The 24,413-nt window shown below is 36.6% G+C and overlaps 1 protein-coding gene across 1 annotated transcript in view; it reads right to left on the bottom strand.

Annotated features, from left to right (window-relative positions):
* The window catches only part of TLL1 (tolloid like 1), a 248,915-nt gene that overhangs the window by 84,397 nt on the left and 140,105 nt on the right, over positions 1–24,413 (bottom strand). Inside the window, exons 9-12 of the mRNA XM_007524530.2 lie at positions 22,834–22,949; positions 11,650–11,752; positions 5,989–6,105; positions 4,537–4,682 (exon numbers count right to left, since the gene is read on the bottom strand). Of these exons, the coding sequence (XP_007524592.1) occupies positions 4,537–4,682; positions 5,989–6,105; positions 11,650–11,752; positions 22,834–22,949 (482 nt within the window). The remainder of the gene's footprint in view (positions 1–4,536; positions 4,683–5,988; positions 6,106–11,649; positions 11,753–22,833; positions 22,950–24,413) is intronic.

Here is a 24,413-nt window from a genome sequence, read left to right as displayed (position 1 = left end):
CTGCTGTGCAACTCAGGCATCCAAGTTCGACATCCTCGAAGAAACACTCACAAAAGACATATCTCTGATATCTGATTACTGTAAAAAATGGCAACTAATCCCTAGCACTGCGAACACGGTATCATCTGTTTTCCATCTACACCATGCCTCGGCCTCACATGAGCTTAATGTGCAGCTTGGCGATACGAGAATCCGGCATGAAGCCCAGCCAGTCTATCTTGGCGTTACTCTCGATTGCACCCTGTCATTTCACGAACATCTCATAAAAACTGCAGCAAAGGTGGGCACGAGGAATAACATCATTGCAAGACTGGCCAGCTCCTCATGGGGCGTGAGCGCTTCCACACTACGATCATCCTCTCTGGCATTATGCTATTCCACTGCAGAATACTGTGCCCCAGTATGGTTCCGTAGCCCCCATGTCCACTTGGTCGATTCCAAATTATATTCCTCCATGAGGATAATTTCTGGAACCATCCGTTCCACCCCGGTTCCATGGCTGCCAGTTCTTAGCAACATCGCCCTGCCAGATATTCTTTGGGATGCGGCATCATCTAAATTCATTTATCTTCGCCCACCCTGTCCAACGCTTGACGTCTCGTCATCCAATCTGGTCCCCTACGCCTACACTGAACTTCTCTGTTCCAGACTCTTGGAAACAGAGTTGGCAGTCAGCTGAGGTAAAGAACAAACACCTCATCACAGACCCCTGCAAGCGTCAACCCGGCTTTGACCTAGCACGTTATGATTGGTCCCTCCTCAATCGCTATCGAACAGGCCATGGCCGGTGTGCCGCTATGTTCCATCGCTGGGGAGCCAGAGACTACCCGAACTGCCCCTGCGGCTACAGACAGACTATGACCCACATAGTCAACGACTGCCACCTCTCCAGATTCAAAGGAGGTCTCGAAACTTTACATCAGGCTCAACCTGATGCTGTTGACTGGCTACGGAAGAAGAGCAAACGCTAGAAGAAGAAACAGAGTTTAAACCATATACAAATGTGGCATGCTCATCATAAAGTTAAAAAAAAAAGCTAATATATGCATAGAATGTGTCATGAAAGTGACAGTAAGCTCTGAAAAGTTTTTAGAAAACTGATATCTAAATGATATGGGAAGAAGATCCAAAAACATAAAGAAGGAATAGTAAATACTGAGATTAGCCAGGAGGGATTACTATTGCATTTCATTACTCTGGGGGTGGTGGTGATGGCTCATGGCTTTATTGGCAGGTTAAAGCATGGAAAAGTTGAGTGATTTCTATTTAGTAAGGACTACAAGTGATTAAATGTAATATAACATGGTCAGTTTGTGAAGCTAAGCCTGCCAACCAGCACATTAATTTTTGGTCAGTGCCTGTGGGTAAATTCTAACAAATGAAGGAAAGCCCCCCTCCCCCAGGGAAGGACCACACCCACATTTAGGATCCATTCACACTCTTTTCCTTCGTTTTATAACTAAATTTTCAAATAAACATTAAAATAACATTTACTGCAGCACCTCGATGTCTGTAAGGATCAGTATAAACTCCAAAGTATCAAATTAATAATGTCAGTGAAAATACTTGCAAGTTTCCTGAAAAACTGAAAACACAGTGACTATCTGATTGATTCAGCAATATCACATCTGGGTATATTGTCAAAGACTTGAAAGCAGAGTGCTGAAGAAACACTTGGACACTCATGTTTAACATAACAGCACTATTGAAAAGAACTAAAACTTAAAAACAATTCAAATACCCATTAAAATACAAATGAATATCACTCATTCTTTAAAAAGAAGGAAATTCTTTGTGTGCTTTCCTACGTGAACCCTGAATATATTTCACTAAGTAAGGTGAATCAATCACATGAAAAATATATCATTCAGCCTACGTGCATAGTTAAATTCACAAAGATAAAAAGTAAAAGGGTCTGTGTCAGAGACTGAGATGAGAGATGGGGGTTATTTTTAATTGGTTTAGAGGTTCAGTTTTGCAAGATGAAAAAGAATTCTGATGATCTGTCATATAACAATTTAAATGTACTTAAAGTTTACTGAATTGTACATTAAAAAGTTAAGCTTGTAAATTTCATGTTGTGTGTATTTTATAAAATAAATAAGTAAAATAAGACAAAATAAAAACTTTCTCATTACTATCAGAATGTAAACTCAAAATAAAATATTTCTACATTCCCCCAATTTTTCTCTTTTGTATTCCTACGTGCCTAAAGTGTTAATAACATAGTAGCATTTTACAAATAGCACTCTTATGAAAAGGGAATAAGCTCTCTAAAATTATTTCAGACATTATCTATAAACATATTAAAACTCTTACTTATTTGTGGTCTTAAGAAGAAATGCACCAGTAACTGACAGGGTAGAAAAAGCTGCCCAAAGCATATGTATCAGGACTCTTACCCTCTAAATATTAGTAAATTAGGTTTAACTGTAATGCATTAGTAAGAGGACTTGCTAAGCTTATTTCTGTATTTACACTGAAAATCTAAATAGAACTGACAGAGACAAAGTCATAACACAGATTCACAAACAGATGTAAATAACAGACAGCAAATGGTCTGTGCAAAAGATAGCAAGAGCCAAAACATATATATTACACAGCTTGTTGGGGGAAGGTAAGGTTCTCTGGACTTAGAGGTTATGGCTGGATTCTCCCAAGGCTGCTGCTGTAGGGAGAGACATGCCACCACTATCATTGTGTTCAGTGACACATATACCTTACCAGTTAATGAGACTGTTTACAGTCTTCTGATTATTTGGAGTGTAAATTAGCCTTCTAGGTGGTGAAGAAAAAAGTATATTATAGCATCTGAATTTCTAACTTTTTTCTAGGCTACCACAACCATCTTTCCTTCCTACTTTCTTTTTTTTTAAATTTTTAAAATATTTATTTATTTATTTTCCCTTTTGTTGCCCTTGTTGTTTTTTATTGTTGTTGTGGTTATTATTGTTGTTATTGATGTCGTTGTTGTTGGATAGGACAGAGAGAAATGGAGAGAGGAGGGGAAGACAGAGACTAGGAGAGAAAGACAGAAGCAACTCCCCTGCAGGTGGTGAGCTGGGGCTCGAACCAGGATCCTTACTTACACAGGTCCTTGCTCTTTGCGCCACGTGCACTTAACCTGCTCCACTACCACCCGACTCCCAACTTTCCTACTTTCTAGCCTGGTATTTTTCTGTTTTCAGGTCAAGGTTTTCAGTGAGGCTTCATACCAGCATGATTCCATTGCTTGGTGAATTCCTTTTTGTGGTTTTTGTAGGACATATATGGAGACAGAGGGGGGGAAAGAAGGGAAGGAAAAAGAGAAGAGTAAGGGAAGGGAGGGGAGGGGAGGGGAATGGAGGGGAGGGGAGGGGAATGGAGGGGAGGGGAGGGGAATGGAGGGGAGGGGAGGGGCAGGGAGGGGAGGTGAGGGGAGGGGAAGGGAGGGGAGGGGAGGGGAGGGGAGGGGCAGGGAGGGGAGGGGAGGGGAGGGGCAGGAAGGGGAGGGGAGGGGAGGGGCAGGAAGGGGAGGGGAGGGGAGGGGCAGGGAGGGGAGGGGAGGGGAGGGGCAGGAAGGGGAGGGGAGGGGAGGGGAGGGGCGGGGAGGGGAGGGGAGGGGCGGGGAGGGGAGGGGCGGGGAGGGGAGGGGAGGGGAGGGGAAGGGAAGGGAAGGGAAGGGAAGGGAAGGGAAGGGAAGGGAAGGGAAGGGAAAAAGGGAGGAGAGATATCAAATTACTGCTTCACCACCATGGAGCTTCTTTCTGCATGATGTTCTCCTGTGGTGGCAAGGTATTTCAACCCAGATTCCCATGCATATTAAAGTTTGTACTTTATCAGATGAACTATCTCCCAGTCTCTCTAGTCTGCTTTTGAAAATTTAAATATACTCTGGAGTTCCTGTCAACTCAACCCATCTGTTGCTTTCTAAGACCTCAATGCCAGCCCCTGACACACAAAATCTCTCACTAGTGAATCTGGCAGTTTTGGCCTCAGACTTTAATCCAGAATTCTGACTTCCCTTTAGTTTATCCCTCCCACATCTTATAACAATGCTGGTGCTAAACTCCCTAACAAAGATTTCTGAAGAAGTCAACTCCCTAAGGATACTTAAGTCCCTTTTTCTGTTATAAAAATTTTCTTTGTAAACGTAAAAAGGTGAAAAATGGATTTTTCTCTGACAATAACAAAAATAAAAATGATATATCTTTTAACAACTTCTTTTAAAAGAGAAAAAAAGTTCTATTATTTAATGGACACTTCAAGCAGTTTTGTGAGCATTTGTCAAAAGAAACTATTGTCAATACTTCAAACAGTTTAATTCAAATAACACAGATAATGTAAACTCACTTTAATCTCCTTTAAAATGTCTGCAATGAGAGGAGAGAAGAAGAAAAAAGCAGTCCTTTTTGCTCTTGATGTTACATTTTACAGGCAATCTTTTGCTTCTTCACTGATTCTCTGGCTCTTTGCTTACTTAACGAGAAAACCCTTAAAAATGCCAGAGTCATTTACAGAGGATGTGTAGTGAGAAGGTTGTCTAAATGACTTTACCTCAAAGGCCTGAAAGGTCAATCCCACATAGTAGTCTTGTGACACTGTTATTTTCCAAACACATTCTTTCATTGGTCTGTAGTCATCAGGATAATTAGGAGACTGAATCTGTCCTTCATTTTTACGTATCTCGCCACCACAGACAGCTTAGGAAAGCAAAAATATATAAATAAATAAACTCAGGCTTCTGTTTCATTTTCATTTTCTTCTAAGATTACACTGTACTTCAGAGTCTGTAAATGAGTACATAAAGCATAAAGACAAGGCTACAAAAATAAAAATTAGCTATATTGTTATAAATATTTAGATGGTGAACATTTACATGGTAAGTAAAAATTCAGGGAAAAAAATCATAGCCACTTAACTGTAATTCTTACATAACAGCACAGGATGATTTTTGGTCATCACTGGGGTTTTACCACTCCCAGCTGATTTTTTCAGATGGTGAGAGACAGAGGGAGAGAGAGAAAGACATCATAATACCAAACCCTTCTCCAACACAGTGAGGGTGAGGCTTGAACCATCTTGTCGACCTAAATTTACATCTTCATTTCAACAAAGCACTTTATAAACACCTTAGGCAGCTTGTTGTATTCTATAGTGAGCTTGTTCTGTGAATCCATGAACTGCTTCCTTTGGTCTTTTCACCTCAGGTGAAATAGCTTGATGGAGAAGGCCCACAAATCTCTTTAGCCCTCTGGCAGCAAGCATGCATCATATGCTCAACATCTGTGCCTCTGTCCAAATAAGCCTCTTAACTACCATAAAGTTCATTTTTAAAACAAAGTCTGTTTATTTAAAAGCTTACTAGAAGCAGAAATATCTTATATTCTAAATTACCTAAACGCCTGTGCTAGCATAGGCAGAAGCTAGAGGGATCACTTCCACCCACAACTTGGCAAGTGGGGGTTGTTTTTCAAGCCAGGAAAACACAATGCCAGTTTGTTGTTTTAGAGCAGTATAGAACAAAACATCTAATAAATTCCTCCTTGAATGCTGACACTCTCACTCAGACAAAAACATGTTCAGAATTGTGTACAATTACTTTCTGTGTAGTTTCTTATAACAGAGCATTTCAGTAGTTCAGGCACCAAATAAGACACAGAACTAGTGCAAAGGAAAAATAAAACATTATTTCTCATACTACTTTACTATTAGCATTAAAAATCTATTGAATTTTAAGAATCCCATGCAATTCTTCTCCCTAAACATCCCTGAATGTATTTCTATGCAATTACATAACTACTATCATAAAACAAGCTATTCTTGCAACTTAAATTTACTTAGTATTTTTATTAAAATCATCCTTGTGACTACTGCTTCGAAGTATGCGTTCAAAAGATTTCACAGTTAAAATATAGTTACAGAACAATTCTAAGTAAAGTAAGAGAAAAGACATTTCTACTAGGGGATCTAGGAGGAAGTCATCTCTAAAAACTCAATATAACTGACCTTCATAGATAGCTGCAAAACCTTTTCCTACCCAATTACTGCTGCTACGAAACTCAATCCACATTCTGCTGTCTGTTGAAGTAAGAACTTCGGGGACTTTGTCCCCACAGAATCTACCTAAAAGAAATAAAAGAATAGAGAGACTTCTAAATATGGCTTATATTCTAAGTATTTTCTATATTAGCTAATATATATATATGTATATATATATATATATTGTCTGATTTGCTTCATGTCAGTGACTACAGAAATATGTGTTTATATTCACTTAATATGGCTAGATGAATTTTAAATAAAATAGCCTAATCGTGTATTTATAAAATATTTGAATATGCCATCCTCAGATTAACTGATTGAAGAATCAGCTGAAGAATTAAGAAAGGGTCACTCAAAAGATTTATTTATATAAGGTCAAAGGATACATCAAAGTAGGAAATATTCTATAGAGAACACAAAAGTCTACATGTAATTTTGAGAAACTTGTCGAAATGTACATTCAAAGGAGTCATTAGTAGAGGAACAACTTGGTTAAGGAAGTGTCTTAATGTGCTCTTAGTCTGGTTCAGTGATAACCCTGAAAAATTCTTGGGCTACTTCAAAGACATGCATTCCATTTCACCTATAGAGCTGTGAGCTCTAGAATGACTAACAGTGTCAGATGACTTGGGAATGAATTCTGCTTTTGCCCCAAAATACTTTATCACAGGGTTGGGTTTTGTTTGCTTCTCTTTCTTTTGTTTGATTTTGTCTGGAGCCAGGAGCTTTTGTAATTTCATCACTACTCAGGAAGGTTTTGTTTGTTTGTTTGTTTTTCCATTAATATAGAAATGGGAGAGAGACCACAGCACTAGGGCTTTCCCTGTTGCCTGGATATTCTAATGAGGTGCTGGGGCTAGACCTAGGTCATATACATGGCAAGGAGAATTACCTGGAAAGCTATCTTTCCAGAACCCCATCACAGACATGCATGATTGCAACTAAATGACTGCCATTCCTTTATTCAGCTCTCCACATGTAAAACTATTTCTTACTGTCTATCTACTGCTGTGCTCAAAGTCCTCACATGAAGTGAGTGATTAAATATACAATGCATATGAAAGACATTGCAATTAGATTTTGTATGCCTCTGATAATGATGCCATACATAGCTAATATATGAAAAAGTAGCAGTCAATTTAAGAAAATTAACACTAGCACATGAAAGGGGAAAAAAGCCTTCTTCATATATACCACAAATTTTTAGCTACTTATCTGTTGTTGGAGATCTGGGTTGTGTCCAGGTTTTGGCTATTAGAATTGTGTTGCTATGAACATAGATAAACATAGATTTATTCTAGTTTCATACTTTTAAAAATAGATGCCATGGATACAAAATACATATAATATATGTCAGGAGTTTGTAAACCTAGGCCCAGAAATCATAGTGATGTTAGCCATGGAATTAGTATGGTCAGAGAATAGTTAATAGTGCCTTGTCATTCTAACATTGACTGTTAAACTCTCAGACTCTTGAACAAACATGCACATTCATTTTCCTTTATATTCTTTCAAGTAAGATGGTAGGTTCCTACTTACTAAATAATTTTCTCTGCTTAATACTTTTCAGCCACCAATTTGCAGATGCTACCATGACACCAACCTGACTTCCCTGGGCAGACAACCTTTCCTATGTGTCCTGGAATCTGACCCTCCAGAGCCCTACCCCACCAGGAAAAGATATAAACAGGCTGCAGGTATGGATCAACCTGTCAACACCTATGTCCAGCAGAGAAGCAATTACAGAAGCCAGACCTGCCACCTTCTGCACCTCATAAAGATCTTTGGTCCATACTCCCAGAGGGATAAAGAATAGGGAAGCTTCCAATGGCGGGGATGGGATATGGAACTCTGGTGGTGGGAATTTTGTGGAATTGTACTCCTCTTATCCCAAATCTTTTCAATCGTTATTAAATCACTAATAAAAATATGCATAAAACAAAAAACAAAAGCCTTTTAGATGACAATGAGTACATGCAGCAGAAAGCAGTGTTTATTAAACTACAGCATGAATTTGAATTACATACTGCCTATTTAATTGTGGTCTCTAATTCAGAATACATGGACACTTTTATATTTCCAACAACATTCCAGGTGATGCTAATACTGCAGTTTCAGAGCTATACACTGAGGATCAGACAGAAAAACTTTTAACGTGAAAACTACGTTAAGACGGAAAAAGCTTGGAGGACTATTACATACCAAAACATGAAATGCTGGTGTGGCAATAAAAAGAAGTGTTTCCCAAAATTTTAGTTTCATGTTTAATCCTTCAATATGACTTCAATGAAATGTTTTCCTGGCAGTGCACGTACAAACTCTACAAATTGTTTCCTTAGATACGTAAATAATGTTCAAGACAATATTTTCCTGAACCTAAATTACTGTATTAGTTCAGTTCTTAATATTTAAAAAATTCTATAGATATCTTGTACTTCTTAAGGCTATTGTCACTTTTAATACATTGAACATTTAGCATGTTTGAGATATAAAGAACTAGATAGATATGTCACATAAACACAACAGTTACTTCTAAAAAATGAAAACCACAATCTCATAGAAAAGAAATTCAGCACAATAGATATCCACATGCTCACGTAGCTCTCACCTTTAAATAAAACATAGGACAGAGGGGCCAGGTGGCACATTTGTTTGAGCACACGTGTTATAATGAGCAAAGAACAGGGTTCAAGCTTCCAGTCCCCACCTGCAGGGGGCAAGCTTTGCAAGTGGTAAAGCAGAGCTGCAGGTGTCTCTCTGTCTCTCCCCCTCCCTCTCACACCCTCCCTCTCGATTTATGACTGTCTATATCCAATAAATAAAGCTAATAAAAATTAAAAACATAGGACAGCGCCAGGCAGTGGCACACCTGGTTAATCATACATAATACTAAGCAAAAGGACCTGTGAAATTATTCAGATCCCTATCTGTATGGGGGATGCTTCACAAATATTGAAGTAGGTCTGCAAGTGTCTATCTTTCTCTCTCCCTCTCTATCTCCCCTCCCCTCTCAATGTCTCTCTGTCCTATCCAACAACATGGAAAAAAATGGCTGCTGGGAGTAGTGGATTCGTATTTCTGGCACTGAGCCCCAGCAAAAACTCTAGAGGCAAATAATAATAATGATTCTAATAATAATAATAATAATACAATGAAGTTCTTCATGCAAAGTAATGATGTGGTCTGCAGTTAACACGGCAGCAGCTTTTTGTGAGTCCTTAACCTAAGCTACATTTACTACACAAATGCCTCTCAGCTGCAAAAATCTCTCTGAGAAGCAAACTTGTGATCTCTAAAGAAGGAGAAATTATAATTGGCTTAGGAAGTCAGCTAAAAGGGACAGTTATATAACTCAAAGTAAAAGTGCTCAATAGTCCTCAGTGATTAGACTGAGACCTAATAAACCTGGAATCCTAGTTGAAGTGCCTAAAGAAGGCATCATAAATTTGCTAATCGATTAGACTTAGACCAAATTAGCTTAGCAACCTAGTGAAGGCTGGGGTATCGTGCCCTGCCACTTGAGGAAGGAAGACTGGTCCTGATATGAGTGCAGCCTGCAATGTTCGAAGTTGTGACCATGAGCTGCAACAGGAACATAGAGGTTACACAAGTTCTTGAGCTAAATATAAAGATATATATGGGCCCTGGGTGAGGTGGATGGAAGTAAACAGTTTTATTCATCAAAATCCTCCAAAAATGGGAGCTACTCTATGCCCTAATCCAACTTTCTAATCCTTTTCTCTACTCTGAAACATTTTCTTAGACAAATCTTTATTCAACTTCAAGTTAGTTATCAAACTCAAGAAAAAACTACCATAGTTGTGGGCCCCTAGAAATATGCCTAAAATGGACTTCCTAGATTCCTTCCACCATAAAATTCCTAATCTCATCTGCTCTGTTCCTACTTTTGGTTCTGACCGAAGTTCAGTGGAGAAGCAATTACAGAAGCCAGAACTCCTACTTTCTGATCCACAAAAACAATGTTGATCCATACTCCCATTGGGGGAGAAGTGCCAGGAGGAAGTGAATAAGAGGGCTCTGAGCTACAACTCCACCAAGACCCAAAGAGAGAGGAGGAAAAATGGAGGGACATTTGTATGTAGTAATATGGCTATGTGTCGCTTGGAGTGGAAGAGAGAACTAGACCTAGAAGAAAAAGGCGACAATTACGTACAAATGTAGACACAGTTATGTAGATGACAGAGAAGGGTTACTTCCCTGCCACCTCAGGACAACTGCTGGGGCTTTCAGTGGAGTGGTTGGGGATTCAGAACTCTGGTGGTGGGAACAGTGTGGAATTATACTCCTGTTGACATAAAATTTTGTAAATCAATATTAAGTCACTAATAAAATTTAAAGAAAAGGAAAGTCATCTAAAAATGTACCTAAAAGCTCACATTCTACACCTTGGCTAAACAAACAAAATAAAATGAAACTATGGATTAATTTATTGATTTATTTATAGAATTATAATTATTGACAAGACAGTAGGATAAGAGGGGTACAGTTAGACACAATTCCCACCACCAGAAATCTGTATCCCATCCCTTCCATTGAAAGCTTTCATATCCTTTATCCCTCTGGGAGCATGGACCCAAGATCATAATGAGGTGCAGAAGGTGGAAAGTCTGGCTCCTGTAATTACTTCTCTGCTGAACATGGGCCTTGCTGATCCATACTCCCAGCCTGTCCTGATCTTTCCCTAGTGGGGTAGGGCTCTGGAGAGGTGCGAAACATTGTAATGAGTAGTGACTATTGGTACAAATATATGTGAAATCTATGTTCAGATCCAAGTATTACATCATAATTTAAATCAGTCTTTGTTTGTGAGTATTGCTTTAAAAAGACTGAATAAAAGAATAATAAAAATTTTAAAGTTGATCTCATACATTTTAATTTTTCTTATATTTATACAACCAGGGTTATTGCTGGGCTCAGTGCAGGCACTATCAATCTACTGCTACCAGTAACCTTTTTTTTTCTTTCTTCTCTCTCTCTCTCTCTTTCTTTTATATTCTATTTTATTGAATAAGACAGTGAGAAACTGGGAGAGGAAGGGGAAATACAGGAGAGAGAAGATTAAGAACCAGAAGACCAGGAGTCAGGTGTCAGCGTAGAGGGTTAAACATAGGTAGCACAAAGCACAAGGACCCACTGGCCTCAGGACACAGCTTTGAGCCCCTAGCTCCCCACCTGCAGGGAAGTCGCTTCATAGGCGGTGAAGCAGGTCTGCAGGTGTCTGTCTTTCTCTCCCCCTCTCTGTCTTCCCCTCCTCTCTCCATTTCTCTCTGCCCTATCTAACAACAATGACATCAATTATTACTACAACAATAAAAATAACAAGGGCAACAAAAGGGAATAAATAAATATTTTTTTAAAAATAAAATTAAATAAATAAAAAAGAACCAGCAGACCTGCCTCGCCTCTTATAAAGCATCCTTCCTGCAGGTAGGAATCAGGGGCTCAAACTTGGATCCTTGGGCACGGTAACATGTGTGCTCAACCAGGTACATCACTGCCCCCCTATACATTTTTAATTCTAAGAGTATTATTTAAAGAATAGATTTTTTTTTTTTATGGAGTAGAATACAAATAGAGCAACATAAGAGATAAATAGTCTCTTACCAAGGAGAGGCGATTTCCTCCAGTATCCATCTCGTACTTCAATGTAGTCATACCAGCACAAACTACTTTTGTATAGGTCCATTGTGGTGAAGTTTAAAATTATCTGCAAAATGGAATAAGACTGCATTCAAAGTAAGAAATGACAGTAGCTAAAAAGATAGATTTTTCCAGATGTGACCAGGACTACTGGGGAAATGAATTCATAACCAAATTTTTTTTTTCTATATCCCTAATTTTTTTTTAATTTAAAAGCACATTTATATATTCTGGTTTCTCTTCAGATCCTACAAATCTTTTACCTTTTACTAAAAGCACATTTGTGTTCTCATTACTGTTCAATCATATGGTGCAATATCAAAGCTGAATAAACTAAACATTTTAGCAATTTAAATACACCATAAAGTTAATGGTGAACCATTGTAAAACTAGCAAAAATCATTATTCAATAGTTTATTTTGAATTCCCTTGGAAAAACATGACTTAAACCATGAAAAATTCTAATTTTCCCATGAATATCTTCTTTTAATACTTTAAAAGATGATCAGCTAGACATCTATAATTATGTTTCAAATAACCATCATATGCCATATTCCAAGAATCTAATATCATTGTGTATATTTAAATGTTCTAAATTTTGTCACGGGATCCAAACTTGTTCCTATAAGCATAATAAAAGGCAGATGTCACTGTGCTTCACCAGCTCCAAAGAACCTCTTCTTAGAAGATTTTTCTCATAATTCTTTATTCTATAATCTGTTTTGGGATAAGGTGCTTTTTGTTAGGATAATTCAAACATACTCTAGGAAACATAACTTTAATAATGCTTTACCACAGAACCTTATAAGCAATGAACTGTTTCCTTCTTGATTAATCCAAAAACAAAACACTGAATTAGTTGATATAGAAAAATCTATTTGAAAAATGTTTTCATATTCAAAAACTAATTCTATAGGGCCGGTGTGGTGGTGCACTTGGTTGAGTTCAAACATTGCCATACACAAGTGTTGGGGCTCTGTGTAAGCTTGATAGAGCTTAGGGAGAACTCCCCCCATCCTTGGATGGAGGTCTGAGAAGATACCCTCTTGATAATCTCTCTCAACCAAGGTGAGCAAAGGGGAGAAACTGTCTCTCAGACTAAGTTCTTCCCTTCCTGACTCTCAAGCCCACAGAGACCTCACTGCCTCTCTCCATTAACTGCAGGCCACATGGCTGCCTGCCTTACGGTTCATTCAAAGTTCACATAATCATCCAGAGTTCACACAACCACCCCACTTGTGATCACTAGAGAAAGCATACTCCATCACACACCTCTCTGACAATAGTCAGTGAAGCACCAAACTTTATTTCCTTATAGCTTTGATACCTACCATGCTCTGTTTATCTTTATCCTATCTCACCCTGCTTACTTAACTCCGATGTTTCTCTCAAATACTTTTGGATAACTAAGTTGCTTGCATCATGGAGAATAATTGTGTTGACCTTTATGTATCTCGTCAATTCCTGTCATGCCAGCCCCCTACCATAAGGGCAAGCTGACCTTTAAGAAACCTGGAATTCCTGACATTTTTGAAATATGTTCTTTGTTTGGTTTTCTATTTAAACTCATGTCCACCTGCCAATAAACGAGATCTGAGCACGCTTCAGTCTCCCTGGTGTCTTTGTTTCGTTTCATCACTTGAGCAAGCGAAAGAGAACCAGTTGGTTGCCTTCCTGCAGGAGATCACCCCACCAGAAAGCCAACACACAAGGACTCTAGGCCTCAGTTGCAGGGGGAAGTTTCACAATTGGTGATGTAGTACTATGGGTTTCTATGACTCTCTCTCTCTCTCTCTTTCTCTCTCTCCCTTCTTGATTTCTTTCTGCCCTGTTAAATAAAAAGAAAAAGAAAAAAGTAAATGATGGTTGCTGGGAGTGGTGATCTGTTTTGCAGGCACAGAACCCCAGAAAAAAAAATCCTGGTGGCAAAATATAATAATTAATTAATTAAATGTAAGTTTAAAAAAAGCCCAATTTGACCTCTTTTTCTGACTAAATTATACAAGATGCTTAAAATTTATTGTTAAATTGCTGTTTACTCGAGACACTGAAATGAACTTCGGTAAAAGAGAACAAATGATTCTAACTTAAATTCTTCTAGTATAAACTATGGTTTGCAAAAACATTTTTAAAAAACTTTTATGAAAATATTTTAAAAAACTGAATGACAGACAACTCTCAAGAAATGATAGATAATAAGCTGAAAGAAAAAAATAAATCAATCCTTAACTCACATTCCAGAAAAGTACTGGTATTTATATATATTTTAAAATATTTATTTTATTTATTTATTCCCTTTTGTTGCCCTTGTTGTTTTATTGTTGTAGTTATTATTGTTGTTGTCATTGTTGGATAGGACAGAGAGAAATGGAGAGAGGAGGGGAAGACAGAGAGGAGGAGAGAAAGACAGACACCTGTAGACCTGCTTCACCGCCTGTGAAGCGACTCCCCTGCAGGTGGGGAGCCGGGGTTCGAACCGGGATCCTTATGCCGGTCCTTGTGCTTTGCGCCACCTGCGCTTAACCCGCTGTGCTACAGCCCGACTCCCTGGTATTGATATTTTAAGACATATATTTCTTTTCTTTCTTATGTACAATATTTTTTAAAAATATAAGTACTAATTATGAATAACCAAAATTTTAAAATAATTTACACTGTCACAGAGTAAAAACGGTATAACAATAAATATTCCTCATGGCCTTTGTACCAAAATGATAATGGATAAAATTACAAAGTCTATTATAGTTGCCCATACAGATGACCAATTTTCAGAGCAAAAAACTAAAGAAGCAAAATAACAACAACAAAACTTCTTATCTAGAATGAAAATAAACTTCAACTTATTACGGTATTAACATTTTGTTGTTAAATTCATTTTTTCAGCTTTTAAATCTGATTATCTCAATTACCAAGAGACATAATCTACCAATAAAATAAAAATAAAAACCATTTTCAATGTAGTACAGTAGGAATTGTGTACATTTTTGTTTAATAAAATGGTTTATTTGCTTTTGTCTATCTTATTTATAGTTTTTTCTTTGTTCGTCATCTTTCCTTCCCCCCCCCCACTTAATTTCATCATTCTAAATATTCTAAAAATTGGCTACAAGAATTTCTAAAATATATAAGGACAAAAGAAAGATCTTTTGAAAAAAATTCTCAATACCTATCAAAATGTTTTATTTCTAAACTTTTTTCTGATATATCCAATACATTTAACTTTTATCTATAAATACCCAATGCAACACTAAGTTGTTCCTAGGATATAATTGGTAAATAGTTTCTGGTTTTCCACCCTTAATTTCATATTTACTTTAATCTGCTACAAATGGCAAATACTGCCACTGGATGATACTAAGTTTCACTCTGAGTTTATATTATCCCTATAGCAACCACCAGTGTTTCAACTCTGTATGATCATATACGAACTCATTTATTATAGTAGAGACAGCAAAACTAGAACACAGACAGAAACAGTAGACTTCAAGGCACATTTTGTGGCTTTCCTCATGGATTTAAAGTGGCTTTATAATGGTCTGCAAATAGTTCCTGTTTCATATAGAAAAAAAAACAGCTAAATGTAAAGTATGTATATTGTCAATTCTGTATTCAAAATTCAAACAATGTGGTTGGACTGCTAACAAATAGTTAATGTTTAAAATCTTGGAACACACACAGATAGAAGAGGGAAAAACTAAGAAGAAAAGCTTCATATCATGTTTATAATCTTCTATTGTAAATGCCATGCACCATGGAGGAACAATATTGGTCTGCTCTAATATAAAACACAGAGTACTTTAGAAGCAGAAAATGTTCTAAAGATAGGCTCTCTAAAATCAAATCTTAAGACTTTTATGTAGAAGTGAAATTCTGGTATCTGATTAAGGTTGTTGGCAGAAGCTATACTTGAATATATTTTATTGTATATTATGTTATTTTATGTAAATATCTTGTATCTTTTAAAAATTATTTGCCACTGGGGTTTTTCTGCCATTTCATGTCTATATGATTTCCCTGCTCCCAATGGATTCATTTTTTTTTCTTTTTCAGGATGACAGAGATACATATCTCTTTATAGAGCTAAAAAGAGAGGGGGACCAGGTTGTAGCACACTTGGTTGAGTGCACATGTTACAATGTGCATGGACTTGGGTTCAAGCTCCTGGTCCCCACCTGTAGAGGGAAAGCTTTGCAAGAGGTGAAACAATGTTGCAGCTGTCTCTCTCTCTATCTCTCTCTCTCTCTCTCTCTCTCTCTCTCTCTCTCTGTCATCCTGTTCCCTTTCAATTTCTGGCTGTATCAATCCAATAAATAAATAAAGACAATATCAAAAAATAATAATAGAAGAGAGATATAAAGAAAGACACACCAGCAGTGCTTGTGGCTCTCTCCCTTTGCATGAAAGCTCCTAGGTGGAAGCCAGGGCCTTCAACCCACTACCTCAAACATGGTAATGCATGTGCTCTAGAGCATGAGTTTTTTTTAATTTTTTATTGTGACACAATAGAAACTAACTAGCATAACAATATAAACTATTTATTTTTGGTGGTATCAATTTAAAATTACCAATTTGAAATGAGATCTCTCTTGGAATCTCAATCAAGAGAGATGATAAGAATAATAGTAAAATTCTCTGGGGTATGTTCAAACTCTTAGTTATCAATCTGCTGTTAACATTAATACCATTGCTGTTAACTTGGCATATTAAAAACGTTGTTTTGCAAAATACAGAGTGAAATATCTTGTAGAAGGACACACCATGGCCTGGACAGTAGCTCACTTGGATAGTCTGCCTGCTTTGTCATACACAAAGGTTTCAGCCTAGTCCTCAGAGTATTGAAAGAAGATTCCCTCTTCAGGCCCCTGTATCACATTCTCTCAATCTGAAAAAGCCAGTCTGGAGCATGAAGTCCAGGCCAGCACAACAACAAAACAACCCTCCACCCCCACCCCACCCACCAAAGAGAGTGAGAAAGAGAAACAGAGATTGGAAAGAGGGAGAGGGATGGGAAGAGAAGAAGGAAGAAGATAAGAAGCAGCAGCAGAGAAAAAAGAAAGGCACATCAACAGGCAAGGAACTGGATATCTGTAAGTATCTAGAGAAAGAAAGCATCCGTTGACTTTCATCAACACAATTAAGACACTGACTAGCAAAGTTAATTTCATGAGCACTTCAGAAAGACCAATTAGAGTTTTCACCTCACAGTATTAAGGATGGGAAAAATACCAACATTGTCAATCAGATTGATATTATTAAATTTTTCTTTAGAAAAAAATATTAGAATCAAAAGCACTAAGATAAATTCGATTCCTGGGCTCCGGCCAGGAAAAGCTTGGATAAGCCTAATAAACTCTCCTCAGGAAATGCAATGTTTTCTTATTTTCTTTTCAGAAAGAAGACTAGGAAGAGGAGGTCAGAGATGACCCCATGGACTAAGTCCAGACTACAACTAGTTTTTCTAAAAGTTTTATTGGAACCATTCCTTTACATATGGCTGCTTTTGAAAAACAATGGTGGAACTGAGTATTTTAAACAAACTGTATAACTTGAAAAGCCAAAATTATTTACTACTTTTCCTTTCCAGCAAAGTTTGCCAACTCCTAGAATAATTGATCATTAGGGTTGAGTTCAACTCTGAATCGTGAAAACAAAAAAAAAAAAACTTATTTCCTACAACTAGAAGCTGTTTGTGATTGGGAATAAGAAGCCCTGAATACAAACTCTTGCTTCTCAGCTTGCTAGTTTATTGAAAATATTTTCTATTTAATGAATGTTCTTATATAAAGTGGAAGTCATCATATCAAGTAATAGCATATTAGACCTACTGGACTTAGTTAAATTGAAGGTATTTCAACATATAATTTATGAAAAGCATCATAAAAATACTCTTTACCTAAACTATGACTAGATACACAGATTCACTATAAGTATGAGTAAAACATAAAATAAATAAATTAATAAGATAAATGAAAACAAGTAAATTGAAAATAATAGTACTGTATGTCAAGGTGATTAAAATCACACAATGTAGTTTTTAGAAGGAAAATCTTATCATTAAATAATTATATTGGAAACAGTTTTTTTAATTAATAAGCTAAACTTCCAAATAGAGAAATTAAAAAGAATAACAGCATAAACATAAATTTTAGAAACAAAAATAATAAAAGCACATAAATAAGTTTATTTACCATTCATATCAATATTTTCTAATATCACATAATATTAAAATAACAGTATAAAATAGATATTAATTTCTACTTGAAACATTTGTGAAAATAGTTTTATTGCTAACAGAATAGACAAGAAATGTGAATTAACTTGCGTGCTAATGGCATTAGCACTATAACAGGATAGCAAGTACATTTTTTTTGACTGAGCTGGGGCCAGCACTACGAATCCACTGTTCCTAGTGGTCATGTTTTCCATTTTTTTGGATAGGTCAGAAAGAAATTGAGAAATTGAGAGAGGAGGGGGAGATAGAGAGGGAGAGAGAATGAGACATCTGCAGACCTGCTTTACTTGTGAAGCATCCTCCCTTGCAGGTAGGGAGTCAGGGCCTCAAACCTAGATCTTTGCGAGTGTCCATTAATATCTTGGTCTTATGAACTGATTTAACTTGATACTCTTATACAAAAGTGTTTCATAACCTATATTTTTTCCTTCTTTTCTTCCTTCCTTCCTTCCTCCCTCCCTCCCTTCCTTCCTTCCTTCCTTCCTTCCTTCCTTCCTTCCTTTTCTTAATCAGAGCACTGATCAACTCTGACTTCTGGTGGTGAGGGGACTGAATTTGACACTTCAGAGTCTCAGGTCATGCCTGAGGCTGCTTGTTTAACCTTCATGCTATCTCTCCTGCCCATCGTTTTCTTATATAAAATTATGTATATTTTTAAACTTGCTCTGAAGTGTTATTGTCTTTTGTTTACTCATCAAAAACTTTTAAAAGAATGAACTATTTCAGGAACTTACTAAAATAAGCTAATCTATTTGTGTAACAATATTCAACAGATAATTTTTCAAGATTTATTTTTTATTTCATATTAGATAAAGTTTCACACGAGAAAGAGATAACACCACCCAAACACATGTGACAAAGAGACACTTCACCAGGTGAGCCCTCTTCAGCTGCCAGATGTACTTCTTAAAAATAACAATACAATAATAAGCATTGTAATTATTTGGCATTCATGCATTCCAAGTTAGAACTTTTTGTATGTTAAAAGTATATTACAGAAGTGTTTCATTCAGTTTTCATAAGTAATACCCTGGACAGCTCTATACCTACAATTCTCTTAATGTTTAATTATGAAAAGCATAAAATTTTGTTTAACTACAACACTGAGAACAAATCTCTAAAGTGTATACAACTGATTCCAGATGAAATGGTCAAAGGCATACGACATAAATTATTTATTATCTAGCAGAAACAAAGATTAAAATAGTTTGATCTTGGCCTGAAAACTTTTAACATTAGCACTCAAGGCAGAATAAGGAAATTAATAAATTAATATTTCCTTTTGAAAGTTTTATTTATTTTATTACATATGAGAGAATATCACAAGATGAAAGAAAGAGAGAGAGAGAGAGAGAGAGAGAGAGGAATGAGAGAAGAAAAAAAATTAGATCATGACTTGGTGACTTCAGCATCAGGGACAGAATCTGGAACCTCAGTTATGAAAGTTCAATACTTTACCAGTTAAGCTATTTCCCTGGTTGCCTTTTTTTTTTTTTTTAAACCAGAGCTGTCTTATAGTGGTGTGAGGGATTGAACCTAAAACCTGGGAGCCTCAGGCATGAGAGGCTGTTTGCACAATCACTATGCTATCTCCCTCATGCACTATTTCATTTATTAATTTAAAATATTATACTAATCAAACAAACTAAGCATAATAAAGGACATTATGTACCTTCTTTTTTAGTCCTCATATGTTTAATCCTTTTTCTTGCTTGAGTGTGTTATGTCTTCCACCAAAATGGTGCGTGGGGGAGGAAGGGAGCGATGTGGTAAATACATTTAATTTTGATTTATTTTAAAATTTTATTTTATTTTATTGTAATCATTACGGCTTCATCTCTGTAAGGTGATTTTCTCAGTAAGAAAGACAGTTAGAGAAAGGCATCACAATACCAAAACTACTCTCACTGTGATGGGGACACAGTTCAAACTTGGGTTGTGTCTATGAGACACACTAAATTTTACATTTAAAGAAATAATTCCATAAATTTCCAAACAAAGAAGTGTTTAGTTGTTTTATTTTTCTTTCTAAGTTTAAGAAAATATTCTTCTATACTGAATTTACTCATGGTATTCTGTTATCATATTTCTTTCCTTGATTCAATTGAGATAGTCATTTATTGTTGTATTGATATGTATGTACAAGTGTATGTATCACAAAAGAAGTGTAACTTCATTTTTTAAAATTTTCTAAATGTGTTTATATAAGACTATATCTATTACTTATTTAGATATTGGGGAGAACTCATTAATCAAACTATTAGGGCTAGGATTTTCATTGTTGAAAATAACTAATAATTAAGCAGTAGTTAAATTTATTATTATTATTATTATTAATTTTTGCCTCCATGGTTATTGCTGGGGCTTGGTGCCTGCACTACAAATTCACTGCTCCTGGAGCCTATTTTTCCCTTTTGTTGCCCTTGTTGTTTTTCATTGTTGTGATTATTACTGTATTATTATAGCATATGTTCTCACATATCCATAAACTAGGGCAAATATATAAATATATACCTGAAAGCAAAAGTACACATTAGTCTGCAGTGAGTACCCCCCAACACTTGATCTGCACTATTCCAGCCTTTAGGTCCATGATTGTTCAACAATTTGTTTGGCTTTGTATGTTAACTCTCTTTTCAGCCACTAGGTTCCAGATGCTAGCATGATGCCGACCAGACTTCCCTGGACTGAGGACTCCACCAATGTGTCCTGGAGCTCTGCTTCCCCAGAGCCCCACCCTACTAGGGAAAGAGAGAGGCAGACTGGGAGTATGGACCCACCAGTCAACGCCCATATTCAGCGGGGAAGCAATTACAGAAGCCAGACCTTACACCTTCTGCAACCCACAATGACCTTGGGTCCATACTCCCAGAGGGATAAAGAATAGGAAAGCTATCAGGGGAGGGGAGGGGATATGGAGATCTGGTGGTGGGAACTGTGTGGAGGTGTACCCCTCTTATCCTACGGTTTTGTAAATGTCTCCTCTTTTAAATAAATAAAAAATAAAAATATATTATTATTATTATTACTATTTTGCCTCCAGGGTTATTGCTGGGGCTTGATGCCTGCACTACAAATCCACTGCTCCTGGAGCCTATTTTTCCCTTTTGTTGCCCTTGTTATCATTGTTGTTATTATTATTGTTGTTGTCATTGCTGTCGTTGGACAGAGAGGAGGGAGTTGGGTAAAAATAGACACCTGTAGTCCTGCTTCACCTTCTGTGAAGTACCCCCACCCATTGCAGGTAGGGAGCCGGGGACTGGAACTGGGATGTTTAAGCCGGTCCTTGCGCTTCGTGCCATGTGCGCCTAACCCACTGTGCTACTGCCCAAACCGCCGTAGTTAAAATTTTTTTAAGGGGAGTCAGGCGGTGGCGCAGCGGGTTAAGCGCACGTGGCACAAATCGCCAGGACCTGCGTAAGGATCCCAGTTCGAGCCCCCGGCTCCCCACCTGCAGGGGAGTCGCTTCACAAGCGGTGAAGCAGGTCTGCAGGTGTCTGTCTTTCTCTCCTCCTCTCTGTCTTCCCCTCCTCTCTCCATTTCTCTCTGTCCTATCCAACAACAACGACATTAATAACCACAACAATGTTAAAACAACAAGGGCAACAAAAAAAAAGGAAAATAAATAAATAAATAAAAACTTAATTTAAAAAAATTAAGACAAAATTATAATTAATATTCTTATTTCTTCTTGTGTAATAACTTCATATTATTTGGTAGAAATAAGCTTGTTTCATATACCTTTTAAGTTGTTGGCATAATGTGCAAAATATTTTAAATTTTCATTATGCTGACATCTATGGTTATAATAATTTTATCACAAATACTAAATAATTTTGCTTTCCTGTTATTGTTTTCTTCTGATGGTTTCACTTTCGTTTTCTAAAACGACTCAAAGTGCCAGCATTGTATGTCATTCAACCAGGGTTATCACTTTTATATTTTAATTGTTATTTCCTTCTTTAGGTATCAATGAATTTATTTTAATGAAATTTTTCTAATCTCTTTATTTGGATATTTATATTATTTTAGCATTCCTGTTTTGCATTTGAAAGTATTTAAATCCTGATTTTTTTGTCAAAGTATCACTCTAGTTGCACTATAGAGGTTTAATAATTATAATTTTTGCTACTGTAAATCAATTATAATTTTCATTGTAATTTCTCTTCTGATTTGGATAGTTATATGTATATTTCTAGATTTTAAATATGTGAGAATTTTTCTAATTACCATTTAAGTTAATTTTCAAATTACTTTCACTGTGTCTGAAGAATATAAGTTGAATAATTTCAAATATTTTAGAACAGTCGCCACTTCTTTTAAAACAGGTCTTGCAGAAAATTCCAAGTCTGAAAAATGTTTATTATAAAATGTCTGGCTTTAAGTTTCCTTTGATAATCAAACAAGATCAAAAATAAAGCAAATTAGGTTAAACCTGGCTCCCACTGCAGTGGGGGATGCTTCAGTGCTGTGGTATCTTTCCTTCTGTCCCTCTGACTCTGCCTCTCTATCTGGAAAAAAGTCAGTCAGGAGCAGGAAGGCCCAAGAGATTGTTAGCTAGCTAGCTAGTTAGATACTAAATATATACCAATCAAATTTGAAAGAAATTGGGGGTTCAGGTGGTGGCGCATCTGGTTGAGTGCAAATGTTACAATGTGCAAGGACCCAGGTTCGAGCCCCCAGACCCCACCTGCAGGGGCAACCTTCACAAGTGGTGAGGCAGTGCTGCAGGTATCTCTCTCTCCCTCTCTCTCTCTCTCTCTCTCTCTCTCTCTCCCCCTCTCTATCTCCCCCTATCTTTTCAATTTCTGTCTGACTCTAACAAATAAAGATACTTAAAATAATTTAAAAGATTTGAAAAAATTATATTTGTATGACAATAAAACTAAAATAGAAGTACTGATGACATAAGTTACCTTTTCTCCTGGGGTTACAGAAACTCTCCAGATGCAGTGTGTATAAGAAGGGTAGCCATTTGGAAATCCTGGGGAGGAAAGGTTACCATTGGAGTCTTGCAATGTTTCTCCACATGCTGAAAGAAAAAAGAGACATATTTTTCTTTAAAGAGATAATAACCATATTTCCTTTAAAATGTTATTTAATTATTATGGAAATCATGGATATCATAAAGCTGTGCGTCCAAAGGTGTTAAACAAAAATACATATTTATATTTAATACATTTTTCTAAGTAAATTTATTTTTATGCCTCTGTGCAGCATTTCAATATACTTGAAATAACCACTAAGAATGAAAATAAAATAGATTAGAGGATAAATTATTTGTCAATCACAAAGTTTGCTTTCTGGAAGCCTTTCTCATTAATTGCCAAGGAGGTAGTAGCCAGTTTGCACGTTCCCCATAGTCATGTTCAAGCCCGTGTATTACTATTTTATATGGTACCAGTACCATGAAAAACACTCCATTGTAAATTCTGCGTAATTTGGGATTAAAATTAAGAAATCATCCTATAGCAAATTTGAAAAACACAATAAAATAAGTACTAAACAGTAAATGATTCATTGAAAAGAGATAACATGTCATACAATGAATTTTTTTTTTCTAAAAGTCAGCCTAAAATTGAAAAATTAAAAACCTCACAGTGGCCAGGGAGATGGCAAAAGTGGTTTACTGTTGTATGCTTTACATTGGGTTCTAGTTTTAAAAATACCTGTATGATATATGTTTCTGTTCACCCCACACCCTTGATACTATAGTCATTTAGTTAAAAAGAAAAGGGGGAATTGTTGTATGCTTTACATTGGGTTCTAGTTCTCCCCCACCAAGAGAATTGGATCAGTCCAGTTAGTTTCGGAACCCTCTCTCCGGGTTCCTAGGGGCGGGGCCAAGTGGGTCCGCGAAACTAACTGGACTGATCCAATTCTCTTGGCAGGGGAGAACTAGAACCCAATGTAAAGCATACAACAGTTTACACAACAGATTTTTATGTCTGAGGCTCAGATGTCCCAGGTCCAATCCCTACGACCATCTCAAATAGATTGGAGTAGTGCTCTGATTGGAATTAAATTATGGAAGATTCAAATTTTCCTTAAAGATATAGCCATTCATTTATTCCTTCATTTGTATTAATCATAAATAGACATGACTGGGAAAGCAGTTATATATTTTTTTCGTTCTAAGTTTGTTTAATTTCTTACAAGTAATTAAAAATCATGTGAAGCAACAAATTGTCAGCATCATGACTTCAAGCTTAGTGTGAATAATAGTTCCAGGGGTATTTTTACAATGACACAGGCTGAGTCTAATAAAATTAGTTGACTGGTTCAGCCTTGGATATGATCACTATTCTCTAAGGGGGTCTTCCTATTACTTTTGTAAAATTTAGTAGCAGTCATATGAAGTCTATCAGACTTCTTTCAATATGCTTAGTTCAAGGATATTTTTTCTGATGCAGCCAGTCATCTTCATAACCTTCATTGAATAATATGAAAACAATTTTAGTCCCTCTGAAAGAAATTAAAATCAAAATCGAGCTAT

The sequence above is a fragment of the Erinaceus europaeus genome, chromosome 2, assembly GCF_950295315.1.
Source record: "Erinaceus europaeus chromosome 2, mEriEur2.1, whole genome shotgun sequence".
Classification (NCBI taxonomy): domain Eukaryota; kingdom Metazoa; phylum Chordata; class Mammalia; order Eulipotyphla; family Erinaceidae; genus Erinaceus; species Erinaceus europaeus.
Note: the sequence above shows the minus strand (reverse complement) of the source record. Positions and strands in the feature narration are given on the sequence as shown.